Below are 18953 nucleotides of genomic sequence, written 5' to 3' on the forward strand. Positions count from 1 at the left end.
AAAGAAATTGAGGAAGACACAAAGAGATGGAAAAATATTCCATGCTCATGGATTGGCAGAATTAATATTGTGAAAATGTCAATGTTACCCAGGGCAATATACACGTTTAATGCAATCCCTATCAAAATACCATGGACTTTCTTCAGAGAGTTAGAACAAATTATTTTAAGATTTGTGTGGAATCAGAAAAGACCCCGAATAGCCCGGGGAATTTTAAAAAAGAAAACCATATCTGGGGGCATCACAATGCCAGATTTCAGGTTGTACTACAAAGCTGTGGTCATCAAGACAGTGTGGTACTGGCACAAAAACAGACACATAGATCAGTGGAACAGAATAGAGAATCCAGAAGTGGACCCTGAACTTTATGGGAAACTAATATTCGATAAAGGAGGAAAGACTATCCATTGGAAGAAAGACAGTCTCTTCAATAAATGGTGCTGGGAAAATTGGACATCCACATGCAGAAGAATGAAACTAGACCACTCTCTTTCACCATACACAAAGATAAACTCAAAATGGATGAAAGATCTAAATGTGAGACAAGATTCCATCAAAATCCTAGAGAAGAACACAGGCAACACCCTTTTTGAAATCTTTTGTTAGTATTTTATATCCCTCTTTGCCATTTTACCTGCACTCTGCCCTTTCAGTGGAAACTATCCCTCATATGAGCCCAAAAGGCTCTTTCATTCACCTTTTCTTCTAAAGCCCTTAAAAGCTTTAACTTCTAGAGAAGTTAAAGAGCGTAGTTAGAGCGTAGGCTCTCTAACGCATGTGTGGGTATGGACTTGGATGAAATAGTACTCAAAATGTACACACTGTGTTGTGAAATATATTGATATTTTATTAATTTTATTCCAGGTAAACACACTTAACCGAATTGCAAATTACATCACTATTGAAGTTAGATAGAAAATCCCACCACATAGGACTTCTGAGGTTTGGTACAATAGTTTGTCTTGATGGCCTCATGTATACAGTCACTATAGTCAGTATTACACTTGCCACACTTACAGCTTACAGCTACAGGGTAGGAGAAATAGGGAGTAACATGGCGCGGGCATCCTGGTATTTCTACAGTCTTGTACATAAAGTCTCTATATGTACAAACATCCTGGGACAGAGCATATTTTGGAAGAAATAGTTTGCCATTGATATCCTGAGGAAAGAACAGAAAAGGAAGAATAATGTTAATTCATTTATATTCCTTTGATACAAATAAGACTAGGGGAAGATTCCTTAGTCTCATTCCCCAGTACCAATTCAACATATCCACACTGAATCCTATAGAGACAAAATACATACATACGTACATATGTACGTACACACACACACACACACATACACACACCTTTTATCCTTGATCATGGAAACAAGATAAGGTTTAAATAAATTCTGGGAGTAAAACTATTATAAAATTATCTATATCATTTGTGCTAAGTAGACCCATATAATATTATAATCTTGAGACTCTACCCCTAAGGAGACAATAACTATTAGATTTGGGAAATGAGGTTGTTATTATCTCATTTCCTTTCTGAATAGAAATGGACTGAGTCTAGGTTTATCTAATTTACAGCTAAAAGAAGGGAGATGAACTACATACCCGTGTCATACAATATCCAGCACAGATGGTGGTGTTGATGGTTAGGCAGTAAGCACACTCTTTCCTTTCGACATGCATCGTATACTCAGTAGGAAAACAAAAAGACATTGCTTGCCCACATGCTAGGCCAAAAAGCATGGACATCAGGTAGATAGCAGTCATGCTAAATCAAAAATAAAATTAAAGAATCTATTACATATATGCTTTAGGACATTCAGAGGGGACATGTGAAAAGAGCTAAAATGGGTGTATGTGTGTGTAATTGTTTGTATTTAGTAAATGCCTACTTCATCTTAGGGCCTATATTAGGTGCTTTTCCATAGTTAATACTCTCAATAACCTTTCTTTATGCATTTAGATGTGGCTATGAGCCATATACCTCATAATGTAGGAACTCACACAGTGAAGGTTCTGCTTACAAGTGCCACTTAGCAGCACTGGGCAGTGAAAAGGACAGCCTAAAAAACATCACAACAGAACAGTGGCAAAGGCATATAATGTCAACTAAATGTAAAACAATTCATACAGTGGAAACAGTCCAAATACCTGCCTCTAATTATAAGAAGTCAACTAAGAGCAAGACCTCAGTAGGGGCTTTCTCAGAACTGTAGTTTTCTAAAAACTTTGGTTTGGTGGCTTAAAATGCCAACAGGCTGGTCATAATCAGAAAGCCTGAAGAAACCATAAAAATGTATAATCAAACTTCAGTACCATTTCAATGCAAAGCATCTGCATATAATTCTATCCAATGTCTGTCAAGGAAGACAAGATGAAGCCAGAGAATTTCCAGAATAGGTCAACTAAAATCACCACTGGTATACCATCAAGGACAAATCCACTGTGGGTTAGCCCAGAAAAGTAAAATAAGTTTTGGCTGTATGAAAGACAACAGAGGGCCTCAGACAGAAGGAGAATATGTATCCCAACAGAACCTGTCTAATGGAGAGTTTGTTCAATATCAACTGGTTATTATAATGAACTGGATAATATAATTATGACTTATGGCAAATAAGTTAGATAAACATATAATGAGCATTTGAACCAGGCAATGAGAAATATAAAATGGATGAGCTGTGGTCCTTGACTTCAAGGGCTGACAGTCTAAGCAGAGGAGATAAGTATGAGCACTAATAAGAAAAATATTGGTCTAAATATTCTGAAAGAGTACAAACTATGACTCTGAGATGCAATATTATCAAAAATTTCTTCTATATAAACAAGAAAGTGAAGTAATTCACTAAAAAGGGTTTCCTCATTTACTCATTTAGATAAAATGTTGCATATTCAAATATTCTTCAGAATTTTTTGGTATTTCAATTAAAGGAGCAAAAATATAAGAATTCCTTGTTTATGGAGCCTGGTTTCTTAAGTGCTTCACAAATGTGAGCTCCCTTTATGGTACAGAATTGGTTCTGTTATTTTAGAACCACAGACCTAGAGGATCCTCTAAAAATGATATAAAATACTCAGCTGTCATGGCCTCTCTAGCCAGCCAACCACTGGGGTTTGCATTAAAAATATTTAACCCACATATTTTAGCTCTGTAATTCTATATAAAATAAATGTGTGGTGATCTAGTGGTGAGTCCTGGACTTAAGGAACAGAATCCTATGTCAAGATCTCTCATGGATTTATGAGAAACTAACTAAAATATTTAATCTGTCTGGGCCTTATTTTCCCATCTGGAAAACATAGGAAGATAAACCTTTTTTAATTGTAGGATAAAACACTGTTTTAGAACTTTTACCCATTGTTGTCATATTCATTAAGGACATTATATTTTTTCAAGGTTCCTCTTTTATAAAATGTAAAATTCTAAACTAACAAAGGGAAAAATTAAAAGTGCTGAATTACCAGCAATAGTAGCTGTATAATACTATGGAAATAAAAAAGAATTATTCTTTTCTCTATTGCAAATAGTAAAACTTTACCTAGAGAATCTTTCTGAGCCTCAATTTCCTCATCTATAAAAGGAAGGCTTGGAACCAGAAGATGAACAAAAAGGCCTTATTAGCACAAACAGACTGTGATTCTATGTGATAAATTAGTGTCAGGTCCCTATTCTAAAAGGGGGACCCTATTCCAGATTTCATTACAATTCTGTGTAACTGAGCAACTTAATATATTCTTGCCTTCATTTTTCCATATGCTCCTTCCTAAAATCATAAAAAGAATAAAATATATGTGAAGCTTTTAGAATGGTATGGAAGAAAGACTAGTAACTATATAACACTATATAAATCAGTACTAATTAATACCTCCCTATAGGATCTGCCATAATTTCTCCTTTATTGTCACCTGAATTCTAATCTCTAAACTCAATTGCCTCTTTTAAAATAATCATAAATGATGTATTGAGGACCTAAAAACAGAAGGCATGATATGACTTCAGGCCCTAAATAATGAGAGAAGCCTTTTTCAGTGGCATGACCATTTGTCTACACTTTCAACATTTTTCCTTATTATACGATATCTTCTTTCCTTTGCCACTTACTCCACCTTTCTCTCCCTCCTTCTCTTTTTTGTTCTATCTTCACTCTTAATAAACACATTGCTCTCTACTCTTCTAATTTCCTTTGCCAATCTTTTCTCTCCAAATTCCTTACTATGCTATATAAAGAATCAATTGCTCACCCTATGAGCAATCCAGGAACTTTACTAAGGCAATATATTTTTCTAGAAACCAAAATGTACTATAAAGCAGGTGTGTACATTAGACATTATCCAAAGTGAATGTACTATAAGTTTTCCCAGAAGTATATGATCATCAAAGTACAGATTATTCAGTTGATAAAAATGTTAAAATCAAAAAGTAGCTAGAAAGGGAAAACCATGAACATCAATCAGCCTTCATTAGGAAACTGACCAGTTGTTCCTCTTACTTTAAGTCAATGAAATTTTTCTTATCCTTATATATGCAGTTCACCAACATTTACCAACCACTGAACAATTCTGGAGCAATAATTAGAATTCTTAGAGTCTACAGAAGCAAATTATCATTTAGCATTTGCCATTTTTAAATATCGGCTGAAATGGTAAAAATGAAAAAAGAATTAGAATAAGAATGTTTCATTTCACAAAGCCTCCTCAGTGTAGATACCTACCTTACTTTGCATTGGTGAGCTGGTGGTATAATGACCCAGACTAAAAGCTCTTGGTTCATTTTATACCCTTCAGGATAATTCCTCTCTGATCTTCTCGTTTATATAATTGCATTTGAATTACTGCTTTCTTATCTGAAAAAAACATCTATTGAAAATTCATACTGAACCCCAAATAAAATATGTTTAGACAAACAATTTCACAACATACTGCTCTGGAAACTCTGACATTATTACAGCATGAATTTTCCTCTCTCCTATTTCAAAATAAAATTACCCTCTTAAATACATCCTTTATTAATATTTATTAGTATTAACAAAGTATATACACAGAAGGAAATAAACAAAAAAAGTCAACATCATCTAAGTAAGTTTTGGGAATAAAAAAATTATTTGGAGCTTGAGTGCCCAAATTTTGCCTAAATGCTCATTTACAAATATATAAAATTATTGCTTATCTACAAAACAAAGTCAACTTTTTTTTAAGACTTTATTTATTAACGAACAAAGGGTAGTGAAAGGGGAGGCAGGCAGGGGGATGGGGTAACTGGGTGACGGGCACTGAGGAGGGCTCTTGATGGGATGAGCACTGAGGTTATACTATGGGTTGGCAAATCAAACTTCAATTAAAATAAATAAAGATTTTATTTATTTAATCATGAGAGATATAGAGACATAGGCAGAGAGAGAAGCAGGCTCCCCACAGGAAGCCTGATACGGAACTTGATCCCAGGACCCTGGGATTATGCCCTGAGCCAAAGGCAGATGCTCAACCATTGAGCCACCCAGGCATCCCACAAAAGCAACTTTTTAGTGGAAATCCAGGACAATTCACATATGTGTTTTTGATTAAAACAAAAAGAAATCCTTAATTAGTTCAAAATATTTTGTTTTATCTTTGAATTTGAAAAAAAATAATAAATATAATTACTTAATAAATACACTTAAGTAAATGACCAAATCTGACAAGATGTTAAACTGATCTGAAATCAGATCCTGGCTCTGACATTAGCATGCTTGAGCTTTATTTCAGTTTTGTCACCTATTTAAAGGTAATATCCGTGTTTATGTAAAGCACTTAACAGTGTCTGCCATATAATAAGTGCTCAATAAGTGATAGCTAATAATTCAACACTTATTTGTTTAATAACTATTTAGTCAGAATGTCTAGAATGTAGCAGGCAGTCATTATATATGTTTAATGCTCAATGGCTGAGGGATACATGAATAAATAAATATTGAATATCTGAAACCAACATACACTTTTCTCCATCTCCATGGATGTAACTCAATTTTACTTCTTTCAATCCATTCCTCTGTGTAACAAGGTAATATGCCAAAAGTTCAATGAGAATTTTCCATTGCCCTCAGAAAAAAGACCAAACTCCTTAGTATCATTTACGAATCCCATTTTACCTCTCTGGTTTTATCTGTCACTCTCCCCCCTATACTCCCACCCTCCTTCCACTTTCTATGTTCTTCAGCCAAACTGAATGGAAGTCCTCAAATTAGTTACATTCTTTCTTGCTTCCAAGACCTTTTTGTATGCCATTCTCTCTGTTTAGAAATTTGCCTGATCCACCATTCCATGCCTCATCTCACCTAATTCCTACTCATCTTTTATTACTTAAGTGAGAAAGCAGCCCTTCTAGAAAGCCCTCTCTGATTCTCCAAGGTCTTCCTTTGATTAGTGGTTTTAAAAGAGTTACAGAAAATAATAGAACATATGGCACATGGGAGATACTCAATAAATCATAGATAGTATTCTTGATTATTGACAATCCCATTGATCTTCACTTATCCTAGTCTTTATCAAAAAGATAATGAAAAAAAAAATGAGTCCTGGCATAGGTGAGTCTCCCTGAAGGTGGGATGGAGAGGTCAAGGCAGAATTTGGCATATGTACTAGGAATAGCCATTCCAGAGGCCTCCACATCTCAAAAATATGTTACTATATAGTAAAAGAAAAACTCCAAAAACAAGTAGAAATGAAGATACCAAACTTAACCTGCTTTATGTGATTCCAAGCAAGATGTTAAGATAGAAGTACAGTAACTGGGAACATTAGATGTTTGTTTCTAATGGAAGTAGTACCTTTATTGTATAAATTATTGATTCAGGAACTCAGTTTCTAGCACATTTATATACATATCCCTAGGAAATATATATACAAATAATAGAACTGATATATACTTGGCCTATTACTTTAAAAACTACTAAAATATATATTTGAGTAATGATTTTCTTTTCAAAGGGAATATCATGTATATGATCCCATACTCTTAAAAGAATCCAGGCAGATTGAACTTTCACTTCTGGCCCAGATCTATACTCTCACCTAAAATAACTAACAGGACAAAATATATGAAACAATGCTTTGCATATAGTGGACATTAGGCAACAACAACAATGAAAAAGTGATCTTGGAGATATAGGAAACAGACAAGAGGACTACAACTAACTGCCTGAAGAAGGTTTCTGGCAGATAATACAGGGAGAGATGCCATGGCTGAGGCCAAAACTGTCCCCAAAGTAAGGAGATAAACTTGGCAGTCCTTGGAACCCAAAGTCCTAGAGTTCACAAAGAGGAATAGTGGAGGGGAGAGAATTCTGGATATATGTAGAAGATCTCTTTCAGTATTCAGTTGAAAATGATAAACTCATGCTTGTGATAAAATTAGATAAGGCTAGGAAAAGAAATATCTAAAAGGACTAAAGAGAACAGTCCAGGGGCTTACACAGAGATAGGCATAGTGCTTGTACTCCCAACAGCAGTGGAAATCTCTTTATTCAGGGGAAATCAGGTAGTATACTCAAAAGAGTTTTGCTTTAGTTAGGGGAAAAATTAGCTCTAAACTAAATGCTATTCTGACTCTGCCTACAAAAACTTAAAAAAAAAAAGGATCAACTGTTGGCAAGTAACATAACTATGTCTATAAACAAAGCTGAAGAATATTTATAGAAATATTTGGCATCCAAGAAGGTATAACCTACAATACGTGGAATTTAACTAAAAAGTTAGTAGACATGCAAAGAATCAAGAAAAAACAATTCATAGTGAAAAGGAAATTAATTGAAATTGACCCAGAAGTTGTACAGATAATACAATTAGTAGACAAAGAACATCAAAATATGACACCACCAAAGGAATACAAAATTTTCCAGTAAATAATCCCAAAGAAATAGAAATTTGGGAGTTACTGAAAAACAATCCAAAATAATTATTTTAAGAAATAATTAAATAAATAATTATTTTAAGAAAACTCAGCATGATTCAAGGGAATGTCGACAATTCAGTGAACTCATGAAAGAACAAGAAGTTCAACAAAGAGATGGAAATAATAAAAAAATAATGAAACAGAAGTTCTGGAACTGAAGAATATATAAATCATATTGAATACTAGTATGTAAGTTAAAAGACCAAACTGCTGAAAAAAATTTGTTAATGGATACACAATATAAAAAGATGCAAATTGGGGCACCAAAAATATAAAATGGGAGAAGTAAACATGTAGAACTTTTTATACAAATGAAGTAAAGTTGTCAGCTTAAAATAGACTATTACAAACATTAGATGTTTTATATAATTCTCATGATAATAACAAAGAAAAATCCATAATAGATACACAAATAATAAAGAGAAAAGAACCAAAGCATACTATAAAAATCATCAATTCACAAAGACGATAAGAGGGAAAAAATACAAAACAATCAGAAAATAATTAACAAAATGGTGATAGTAAACACTTACATATTGATAATCACTCTAAATGTAAATGGTTTAAATTCTCCAATTAAAAGACATAGAGTGACTGAATGGGAAAAAAAGAAAGACCCAGTGATATGCTTCCTATAAGAGACTCACTTAAGCTTTAAGGACACTCATACGCTAAAAATGAAGGGATGGAAAAAGATAGTCCATGCAAATGGAAACTAAAAGAGGGCAGGAGTTGCTATACTTGTGTCAACAAAACAGATTTTATGTCAAAACCTGTAACAAAAAACAAAGAAGGTCATTATGTGGTGATAAAAGGGTCAATCAAAATGATGTAACAATTGTAAATATATATGTATCCAGTATCAGAATACCTAAATACATTAAACAACAATGAACAGATCTGAAGGCAAAAATAAACAGCAATACAATGATAATAGGAAGCTTAAATACCTCACTTTCAAAAATGGATAGATCATCCAGACAGAAAATCAATACAGAAATAATGGACTTGACTACAAGTTGGATTAAATAGATCTAACAGACATGTATATATACAACATCCCATCCAAAAGCAACAGAGTACACATTCTTCTCAACCACACACAGAACATTCTCCAGGACAAACCATGAAACAAGTGTTAACTAATTTAAGAAGACTGAAATCATATCAAGAATCTTTTCTGACCAATAAAAGTCAATAAAAGGAGGAAAACAGGAAAATTCACAAATGTGTGGAAATTAAACCACACATTCCTGAACTGCCAATTGGTCAAAGAAGAAGTAAAAAAGATCTTGAAACAAATGAAAACTAAAACACAACCCATCAAAACTTATGGGATACACAGCAAAAGCAGTTCTAAGAGGAAAGTTTATAGTGATAAAAGTTTATATTAATAAAAAATATTAAATATAGAACTTACAATTATGCCTCAGGGAACTATAAAAAGAAGAACAAAGCCCAAAGTTAGAAGAAGATAATAAAGATTAGTGTAGAAATAAGTGAAATAGAGACTAGAAAAAGCAATATAAATCAATAAAACTAAGAGTTGAGTTTTTGAAAACATAAAGTGGACATATCCTTAGCTAGGCTCACCAAGAAAAAAAGGGAGATGACACAAATAATTATAAATAAAAGAGGAGACATTACAACAGACAACAGAAATACAAAAGACTGTAAGAGACAATATGAACAATGACAAACCAACAAATTAGATTACTGGGAAGAAATGGATAAATTCCTGGAAACATAAAAGTTACCAAGACTGAATCATACAATATAAAATCTGAATAGACCAATAACAAGTAAGGAAATTGAATCAGTAATCAAAACCTCCCAATGGGAATATAAAAAATAGTGAAAAGGAATAAAGGGGAAAGGAGAGAAAATGAGTGGGAATGAGTGGGAAATATCAGTGACAGAACATGATATGATGTTCTGTCTGACATGACAGAACATGAGAGACTCCTAACTCTGGGAAACGAACAAGTAGTAGTGGAAAGGGAGGTGGGCAGGGGGATGGGGTGACTGGGTGATGGGCACTGAGGGGGGCACTTGACGGGATGAGCACTGGGCATGCTATATGTTGGCAAATCGAACTCCAATAAAAAAATATGCACACACACAAAAAAACCTCCCAGTGATAAAAGCCCATATGGCTTCACTGGTGAGTCCTATAAAATATTTAAAGAATTAATATCAATCATCCTCAAACTCTTCTCATATAATTCATTTTATGAGGCCAGGGTTAGTCTGATACCAAGCTAGACAAGAACACTACAAAACAAGAAAATTATAAGCCGGGGATCCCTGGGTGGCGCAGCGGTTTGGCGCCTGCCTTTGGCCCAGGGCGCGATCCTGGAGACCCGGGATCGAATCCCACATCAGGCTCCCGGTGCATGGAGCCTGCTTTTCCCTCTGCCTATGTCTCTGCCTCTCTCTCTCTCTCTGTGACTATCATAAATAAATAAAAATTAAAAAAAAATTAAAAAAAAAAGAAAATTATAAGCCAATAATGAACAAAGATGAAAAATCCTCAATGAAATGCTAGCAAAAAAATTCAAGGGCATATTAAAAGGATTACATACCATTATCAAGTGGGATTTATCCTTGGGAATGTAAGGATGCTTTAATACATAGAAATAAATCAATATTAATATATTAGCAAAATGAAGATAAAAATCACATGATTATCTCAATAGAAGCAGAAAAAGTATTTGACAAAATTCAACATTCTTTCATGATACAAACTCTCAACAAATGAGGTACCTCAACATAATAAAGGTCATATATGACAAGCCTACAGCTAACATCATGCTCAAAGGTAAAAAGTTAAAAGCCTTTCCTCTAAGATCAGAGACAAGACATGGATGCTCACTATTGCCAAGTCAATAAAGTACTAGAAGTCAGCCACAGCAATTGAGCAAGAGAAATAAATAAAGGCATCCAAATCAGAAAAGAAGAAATAAAAGTATCTGTTTGCAGATGACATAATCTAATATGTAAAAAACCCTAAAGTCTCCATCAAAAACATATTAAAATAATGAATTCAGTAAATTTTCCAGATATAACATCAAAACACAAAAGTCAACTGCACTTCTATACACTAACAATAAACTATCTGAAAAAAATTATGAAAGCAATCCTATTTAAAATAGCATCAAAAATAATAAAATACTGAGGAATAAATTTAAGCAAGGAGGTGACAGACCTATACACTGAGAACTATAAGACACTGATGAAAGCAAATGAAGTCACAAACTAATGAAAGATATCCTGTGTTCACAGATTGGAAGAAATAATAGTGTTAAAATGTTCATATTACCCAAATCAATCTACAAAGTCAATGAATTTGTATCAAAATTCCAATGAGATTTTTCACAGAAATAGAAATAATCCTAAAATTTGTATAGAACTGCAAAAGACTCAATAGCTAAAGCAATTTTGAGAAGGATAAACAAAGCTAGAGGGATCACACATCCTAATTTCAAACTATATTACAAAGATATAATAACCAAAACAGTATGATACTGGCATAAATACAAGCAAAACAAGCATGTAAAAGAGTGGAACAGAACAGGAAGCACAGAAATAAACCCATGTATATATGGTTCACTAATCTTTGACAAGGAGGCAAGAACATACAATGGAAAAAGGATAGTCTCTTGAATAAATGATATTGAATAAATAGGACAGCCACATGTAAAGAAATGAAACTGGATCCCATCTTATACTACTCAAAAAAAATTAACTCAGAATGGATTACAATTTAAATGTAAGACCTGAAATTAGAACTCCTCAGAGATAACATAGGAAAAAGCTCTTTGACATGTATCCTGGCTATGATCTTTTGGATATGACTCCAAAGATGCAGGTAATAAAAGCTAAAATAAAAAAAAACTTCTGCAAAGCAAATGAAACCGTCAATAAATTGAAAAGGCAACCTAGTGAATGGGAGAAAATATTTGCAAACCAGGTATCTGTTAAGGAGGTAATATCCAATATATATAAAAACTCATACAACTGAATATCAAAAAAGCAAATAATATGATTAAAAAATAGGCAAATGACCTAAAAAGACATTTTTCCAAATATGGCATACAGATGGCCAATAGGTACATGAAAAGGTGTCAATATCACCAATCATTAGGAAATATAAATCAAAACTGTGAGATATTACTCAATATCTGTAAGAAAAGCTATCATCCAAAAGACAAGAGATACAAAATGTTAGCAAGGATGGAGAAAAGAAAATCCTTATATATTGTTAGTAGGAATATAAATTGGTGTAGCCACTATGAAAAACAGAATTTTGGTTTCATAGAAAATTAAAAGTAGAACTAGCATTCAATCCATTAATCCTACTCCTGGATATATATCCAAAGGAAATGAAATCAGTATCTCAAGGAAATATATGCACCCCCATGTTTACAGAAGCATTATTCACAGTAGCCAAGATATGAAAACAACCTAAGTGTTTGTCAACAGATAATGGATAAAGGAAGTGTGGTAAAAATGTATACAGTGGAATATTATTCAGCCATAAAATAGAAGGGAATCCTGTCTTTTTTAACAAGATGGAATGAACTTGGAAGACATTATGCTAAGTGAAATAAGCTAAAGACAAATACTGTATATTATTATATGTGGAATCTAAAAAGAAAAAAGAAGTCAGTTTCACAGGAACAGAGAATAAAATGGTGGTTGCCAAGAGCTAAGGATAGGGAGAAATGGGGATATGTAGGTCAAAGGGTGTAAACTTCCAATTATAAGAAGAATAATTTCTGAGGATCTACAGTACAACACAATGGCTACAGTTAATACTCCCAGTATTTGAACTTTGAAAGTTGCTGAGAGTGGTAAGCAATGTTGCTGAGAACGGTAAGCATTCTCAATACATAACAAAAAAGACTTAACTATTTTAGATTGTGGATGTATTAATTATCTTGATCTTGGCAATTATTCCACAATGTGTATGTATGTGTATAAAATCATCATGTTGTATATTTTAATATATACAATTATTTGGCAATTGTTCCTCTATAAATAAAGTTGGGAAAAAGATATTATAACTAACTTTTATATAGTCAAGTAGTTAGAGGAAAGATTAAGGATATAGAAGCATGGAGATATAAAAGGCCAAAATTGAACTTTTAAAGATGAAAACAACAATGGTTGTGATGGAAAATATATTTAAATGAGTTGACAATAGATGAGACATTGCTGAGAAAAAATTAGTAAAGCTAAAGACATAGCAATACAAACTATTCTAAATAAATTACACAGAGGAAAAAAGAATGAAAAGAAATGAACAGTAAATGATTGAGTTGTGGAACAATCTCAAGATCCCAAATATGTATATATTTGGACTCCTGAAAGGAGGGGATAGAGAATAAAAATACTTGAAGATATAATAGCCAAACAAGTTTACAAACATGAACAAAACTGTAAATCTACAAATTCAAAAAGCCCAGTGAGCTCTAAACCTAAGAAATGTGAAGAAAATCAAACCAAGATACATTTTATTAAATTGCTTAACACCAGTAAAAGAGAAAAATCTTAAAAGCATCCAGAGAAAAAGACACTATTATAGAACAAAGTAGAACAAATATATGGATTACCAGGAGATTCTTACTGGAATAATCAAATCAAACTGAAAGGCAGTGGACCTTCATCTTTAAAGTACTGGAAAAAGGAGGCGGGGCAAGCTGGCGGAAGAGTAGGGTCTCCAACTCACCTGTCCCCATCAAGTTACCTAGATAATTTCAAATCATCCTGAAAACCTACAAATTCGGCCTGAGATTTAAAGAGAGAACAGCTGGAATGCTACAGGGAGAAGAGTTCGTGCTTCTATCAAGGTAGGAAGACAGAAAACAATAAAGAAATAAAAAAGCATCCAAGGGGGAAGGGCCCCCACGAGGAGCCGGGCTAAGGCCCCGTGGCGGGTGCCCCCAGGACAGGAGAGCCCTGGCCCAGAGAAGCAGGAGCTTCACCAATCTTCCGGATGGAAAAGCGCTTGCAGGGAGCTCGGGCAGGATCCCCGGAGGGGCGGGGATGCCCTCAGGCTCCCAGGGGCACTAACAGAGCACCTGCGCCCCGGGGGAGAGCGAGCCACACCCTGCGGCCGGCCGAGCTCCCTATAGGGCTGCAGCGCATGCCCAGAGGGGCCCCAAGAGCAGCTCAGGCGGCGGCTCAAGCGGGGGCTCCATGCGGCTCAAGCGGGGGCTGCACAGCCCGCGAGTGAGATTCTGGCAGCACAGGTCCCGGAGCCCAGGGCGCTGGGGGACACAGCCCAGGATCCTGTGCTCCCCCCAGGGACAGGCGGAGGCCGGGAGGACACAGGGGAGCAAAGACGCTCCTGCCACAGGGGGCCAGACCTGTGCAGATCAGTGACCCCCAACCTGGAGCATCCAGGCCCCTGCGGACTGAGAGCTGCAGTAGTTAACTGCGGGAGCTGACTCCAGGGATGGAGAACTGGCCACCGCCACTGTTGTTGTTCCTCCTGGTGTCACCTTGTACCTGGGACTGAGCAGGGGCCTCACAGGATAAACAGCTCCCACTGAGCCTTGCATCTGGCAGGGGGCTGTGCAGCTCCCCCAGGTGCACACAGCTGAGAATCAGCACAGCAGGCCCCTCCCCCCAGAAGACCAGCCAGAAGGACAGGGGGAAAGCAAATTATTGACCAAACAGCACTGGAAAGTTCCAGGGGAAGTTGAGGGATTTACAGTATATAGAATCAGAGGATACTCCCCCTTGTTTTTTGTTCTCTGTTTCCCCCCCCCCCACTTTATTTCCCCTTTTTTTCTCTCTCTCTCTTTTCTCCTTTTTCCAGTACAACTTGTTTTTGGCCACTCTGCACTGAGCAAATGACTAGAAGGAAAAACTCACCACAAAAGAAAGAATCAGAAACTCTTTCTGATTCTCTTTCTCTCTTTCTCTCTCTGATTCTCTTTCTCTCTCCCACAGAATTACAAAATTTGGATTATAATTCAATGTCAGAAAGCCAATTCAGAAGCACAATTATAAAGCTACTGGTGGCTCTAGAAAAAAAGCATAAAGGATTTAAGAGAGTTCATGACTGCAGAATTTAGATCTAATCAGGCCAAAATTAAAAATCAATTAAATGAGATGCAATCCAAACTGGAGGTCCTAACAACGAGTGTTAATGAGGTAGAAGAACAAGTGAGTGACACGGAAGACAAGTTGACAGCAAGGAAGGAAGCTGAGGAAAAAAGAGAAAAACAATTAAAAGATCATGAGGACAGGTTAAGGGAAATAAATGACAGCCTCAGAAGGAAAAATCTATGTTTAATTGGGGTTCCAGAGGGTGCTGAAAGAGACAGAGGACCAGAAAGTGTATTTGAACAAATCATAGCTGAGAACTTCCCTAATTTGGGGAGGGAAACAGGCATTCAGATCCAGGAGATAGATCCCCCCCCCTAAAATTAATAAAAACCGCTCAACACATCGACATTTAATAGTGAAACTTGCAAATTCCAAAGATAAAGAGAAGATCCTTAAAGCAGCAAGAGACAAGAGATCCCTAACCTTTATGGGGAGAAGTATTAGGGTAACAGCAGACCTCTCCACAGAGATGAGGCAGGCAAGAAAGGGCTGGCAGGATATATTCAGGGTCCTAAATGAGAAGAACATGCAGTCAAGAATACTTTACCTAGCAAGGCTCTCATTCAGAATAGAAGGAGAGATAAAGAGTTTCCAAGATAGGCAGAAACTGAAAGAATATGTGACCTCCAAACCAGCTCTGCAAGAAATATTAAGGGATATTCTGTAAAAGAAAGAGGAAGTCCAAGGAAACAATCCACAAAAACAGGGACTGAATAGGTATCATGATGACACTAAATTCATATCTTTCAATAGTAACTCTGAACGTGAATGGGCTTAATGATGCCATCAAAAGGTGCAGGGTTTCAGACTGGATAAAAAAGCAGGACCCATCTATTTGCTGTCTACAAGAAACTCATTTTAGACATAAGGACACCTACAGCCTGAAAACAAAAGGTTGGAGAACCATTTACCATTCAAATGGTGCTCAAAAGAAAGCAGGGGTAGCCATCCTTATATCAGATAAATTAAAGTTTATCCCAAAGACTGCAGTAAGAGATGAAGAGGGACACTATATGATACTTAAAGGGTCTATTCAACAAGAGGACCTAACAATCATGAATATTTATGCCCCCAATGCAGGAGCTGCCAAGTATATCAATCAATTAATAACCAAAGTTAAGGCATACTTAGATAATAATACACTTATACTTGTGACTTGAACACAGCACTTTCTACAATCGACAGATCTTCTAAGCACAACATCTCCAAAGAAACACAAGCTTAAATGATACACTGGACCAGATGGATTTCACAGATATTTACAGAACTTTACATCCAAATGCAACTGAATACACATTCTTCTCAAGTGCACATGGAACTTTCTCCAGAATATACCACATACCGGATCACAAATCAGGCCTTATCCAATAACAAAAGATTGGGATTGTCCCCTGCATATTTTCAGACCATAATGCTTTGAAACTAGAACTAAATCACAAGAAGTTTGGAAGGATTTCAAACACGTGGAGGTTAAGGACCATCCTGCTAAAAGATGAAAGGGTCAACCAGGAAATCAGAGAAGAATTAAAAAGATTCATGGAAACTAATGAGAATGAAGATACAACCATTTAAAATCTTTGGGATACAGCAAAAGCAGTCCTGAGGGGGAAATGCATTGCAATACAAGCATCCATCCAAAAACTGGAAAGAACTCAAATACAAAAGCTAACCTTGCACCTAAAGGAGCTGGAGAAAAAACAGCAAACAGATCCTACATCCAGCAGAAGAGAATTAATACAGATTCCAGCAGAACTCAATGAAATAGAGACCAGAAGAACTGTGGAACAGATCAAAACCAGGAGTTGGTTCTTTGAAAGAATTAATAAGATAGATAAACCTTTAGCCAGCCTTATTAAAAAGAAGAGAGAAAAGACTCAAATTAATAAAATCACAAATGAGAAAGGAGAGATCACCACCAATACCAAGGAAATACAAACAATTTTAAAAACTTATTATGAACAGCTTGTTCATACACCCATAAATTAGGCAATCTAGAAGAAATGGACGCATTTCTGGAAAACCACAAACTACCAAAACTGAAACAGGAAGATATAGAAAACCTGAACAGGCCAATAACCAGGGAGGAAATTGAAGCACTCATCAAAAACCTCCCAAGACACAAAGTCCAGGGCCAGATGGCTTCCCAGGGGAATTCTATCAAACGTTTAAAGAAGAAACCATACCTATTCTACTGAAGCTGTTTGGAAAGATAGAAAGGGACAGAATACTTCCAAACTCATTCTATGAGGCCAGCATCACCTTAATTCCAAAACCAGACAAGGACCCCACCAAAAAGGAGAATTATAGACCAATATCCATGATGAACACAGGTGCAAAAATTCTCAACAAGATACTAGCCAATAGGATCCAACAACACATTAAGAAGATTATTCACCATGATCAAGTGGGATTTATCCCTGGGATGCAAGGCTGGTTCAACACCTGTAAAGCAAACAATGTGACAGATCATATCAACAAGAGAAAGAACAAGAACCATATGATCCTCTCAATAGATGCAGAGAAAGCATTTGACAAAATACAGCATCCATTCCTGATCAAAACTCTTCAGAGTGTAGGGATAGAGGGAACATTCCTCAGCATCTTTTTAAAAGCTATGTATGAAAAGCCCACAGCAAATATCATTCTCAATGGGGAAACACTGGGAGTCTTTCCCCTAAGATCAGGAACACGACAGGGAGGGACGTCCACTCTCACCACTGCTATTCAACATAGTACTAGAAGTGCTCACCTCAGCAATCAGGCAACAAAAAGAAATAAAAGGCATTCAAATTGGCAAAGAAGTCAAACTCTCCCTCTTCGCAGATGACATGATACTGTACATAGAAAATCCAAAAGACCCCCCCCCCCCAAGATTGCTAGAACTCACACAGTCATTCGGCAGTGTGCCAGGATACAAAATCAATGCCCAGGAATCAATGGCATTTCTGTACACTAACAATGAGACTGAAGAAAGAGAAATTAAGGAGTCAATCCCATTTACAATGGCACCCAAAAGCATAAGATACCTAGGAATAAACCTTACCAAAGAGGTAAAGGATCTATACCCTAAAAACTACAGAACACTTCTGAAAGAAATGGAGGAAGACACAAAGAGATGGAAAATATTTCATGCTCATGGATTGGAAAAATATTGTGAAAACATCAATGCTACCCAGGGCAATGTACACATTTAATGCAATCCCTATCAAAATACAAAATACAAAATCTGGACTTTCTTCAGAGAGTTGAAACAAATCATCATAAGATTTGTGTGGAATCAGAAAAGACCCCAAATAGCCAGGGGAATATTAAAAAAGAAAACCATAGCTGGGGGCATGCCAGATTTGAGATTGTACTACAAAGCTGTGGTCATCAATACAGTGTGGTACTGGCACAAAAACAGACACATAGATCAATGGAACAGAAGAGAGAACCCAGAAGTGGACCCTCAACTTTATGGTCAACCAATATTTGACAAAGCAGGAAAGACCACTGGAAAAAGGTCAGTCTCTTCAATAAATGGTGCTGGGTAAATTGGACATCCACATACAGAAGAATGAAACTAGACCATTCTCTTACACCATACACAAAGATAAACTCAAAAGGGATGAAAGATCTAAATGTGAGACAAGATTCCATCAAAATCATAGAGAAGAACACAGGCAACACCCTTTTTGAACTTGGCCACAGCAACTTCTTGCAAGATACATCCATGAAGGCAAGATAAACAAAAGCAACAATGAATTATTGGGACTTAATCAAGATAAAAAGCTTCTGCACAGCAAAAGAAACAGTCCACAAAACTAAAAGACAACCTATAGAATGGGAGAAGATATTTGCAAATGACCTATCAGATAAAGGGCTAGTATCCAAGATCTATAAAGAACTTATTAAACTCAACAG

General features: G+C 35.9%; 2 protein-coding genes across 2 annotated transcripts in view; both read right to left on the minus strand.

The window, feature by feature from the left end:
- Positions 1–824: 824 nt before the first annotated feature.
- Positions 825–4845, minus strand: TSHB (thyroid stimulating hormone subunit beta). Its single transcript, XM_072769674.1, has 3 exons — positions 4714–4845; positions 1610–1772; positions 825–1162 (listed from the first exon to the last, which is right to left on the minus strand). Exons 1-3 carry the CDS (start codon positions 4770–4772, stop codon positions 908–910), a joined length of 477 nt encoding a protein of 158 aa, XP_072625775.1. The 5' UTR covers positions 4773–4845; the 3' UTR covers positions 825–907.
- SYCP1 (synaptonemal complex protein 1) overlaps positions 4714–18953 on the minus strand; it is a 144876-nt gene continuing 130636 nt past the window's right edge. The window contains exon 33 of the mRNA XM_072769668.1: positions 4714–4845. Within this exon, the coding sequence (XP_072625769.1) occupies positions 4831–4845 (15 nt within the window). The 3' untranslated portion in view covers positions 4714–4830. The remainder of the gene's footprint in view (positions 4846–18953) is intronic.

The sequence above is a fragment of the Canis lupus genome, chromosome 12 (genome assembly GCF_048164855.1).
Source record: "Canis lupus baileyi chromosome 12, mCanLup2.hap1, whole genome shotgun sequence".
Taxonomy (NCBI): domain Eukaryota; kingdom Metazoa; phylum Chordata; class Mammalia; order Carnivora; family Canidae; genus Canis; species Canis lupus.

Coding starts and splice junctions, on each gene's coding strand:
- TSHB (XM_072769674.1), bottom strand. CDS start 4,772: ATGAACCAAGAGCTTTTAGTCTGGGTCATTATACCACCAGCTCACCAA. Junction 1,773..4,713: donor GCTCACCAATGCAAAGTAAG/GTAGGTATCTAC, acceptor TTTTTGATTTAG/CATGACTGCTATCTACCTGA. Junction 1,163..1,609: donor CTGGATATTGTATGACACGG/GTATGTAGTTCA, acceptor TTCTTTCCTCAG/GATATCAATGGCAAACTATT.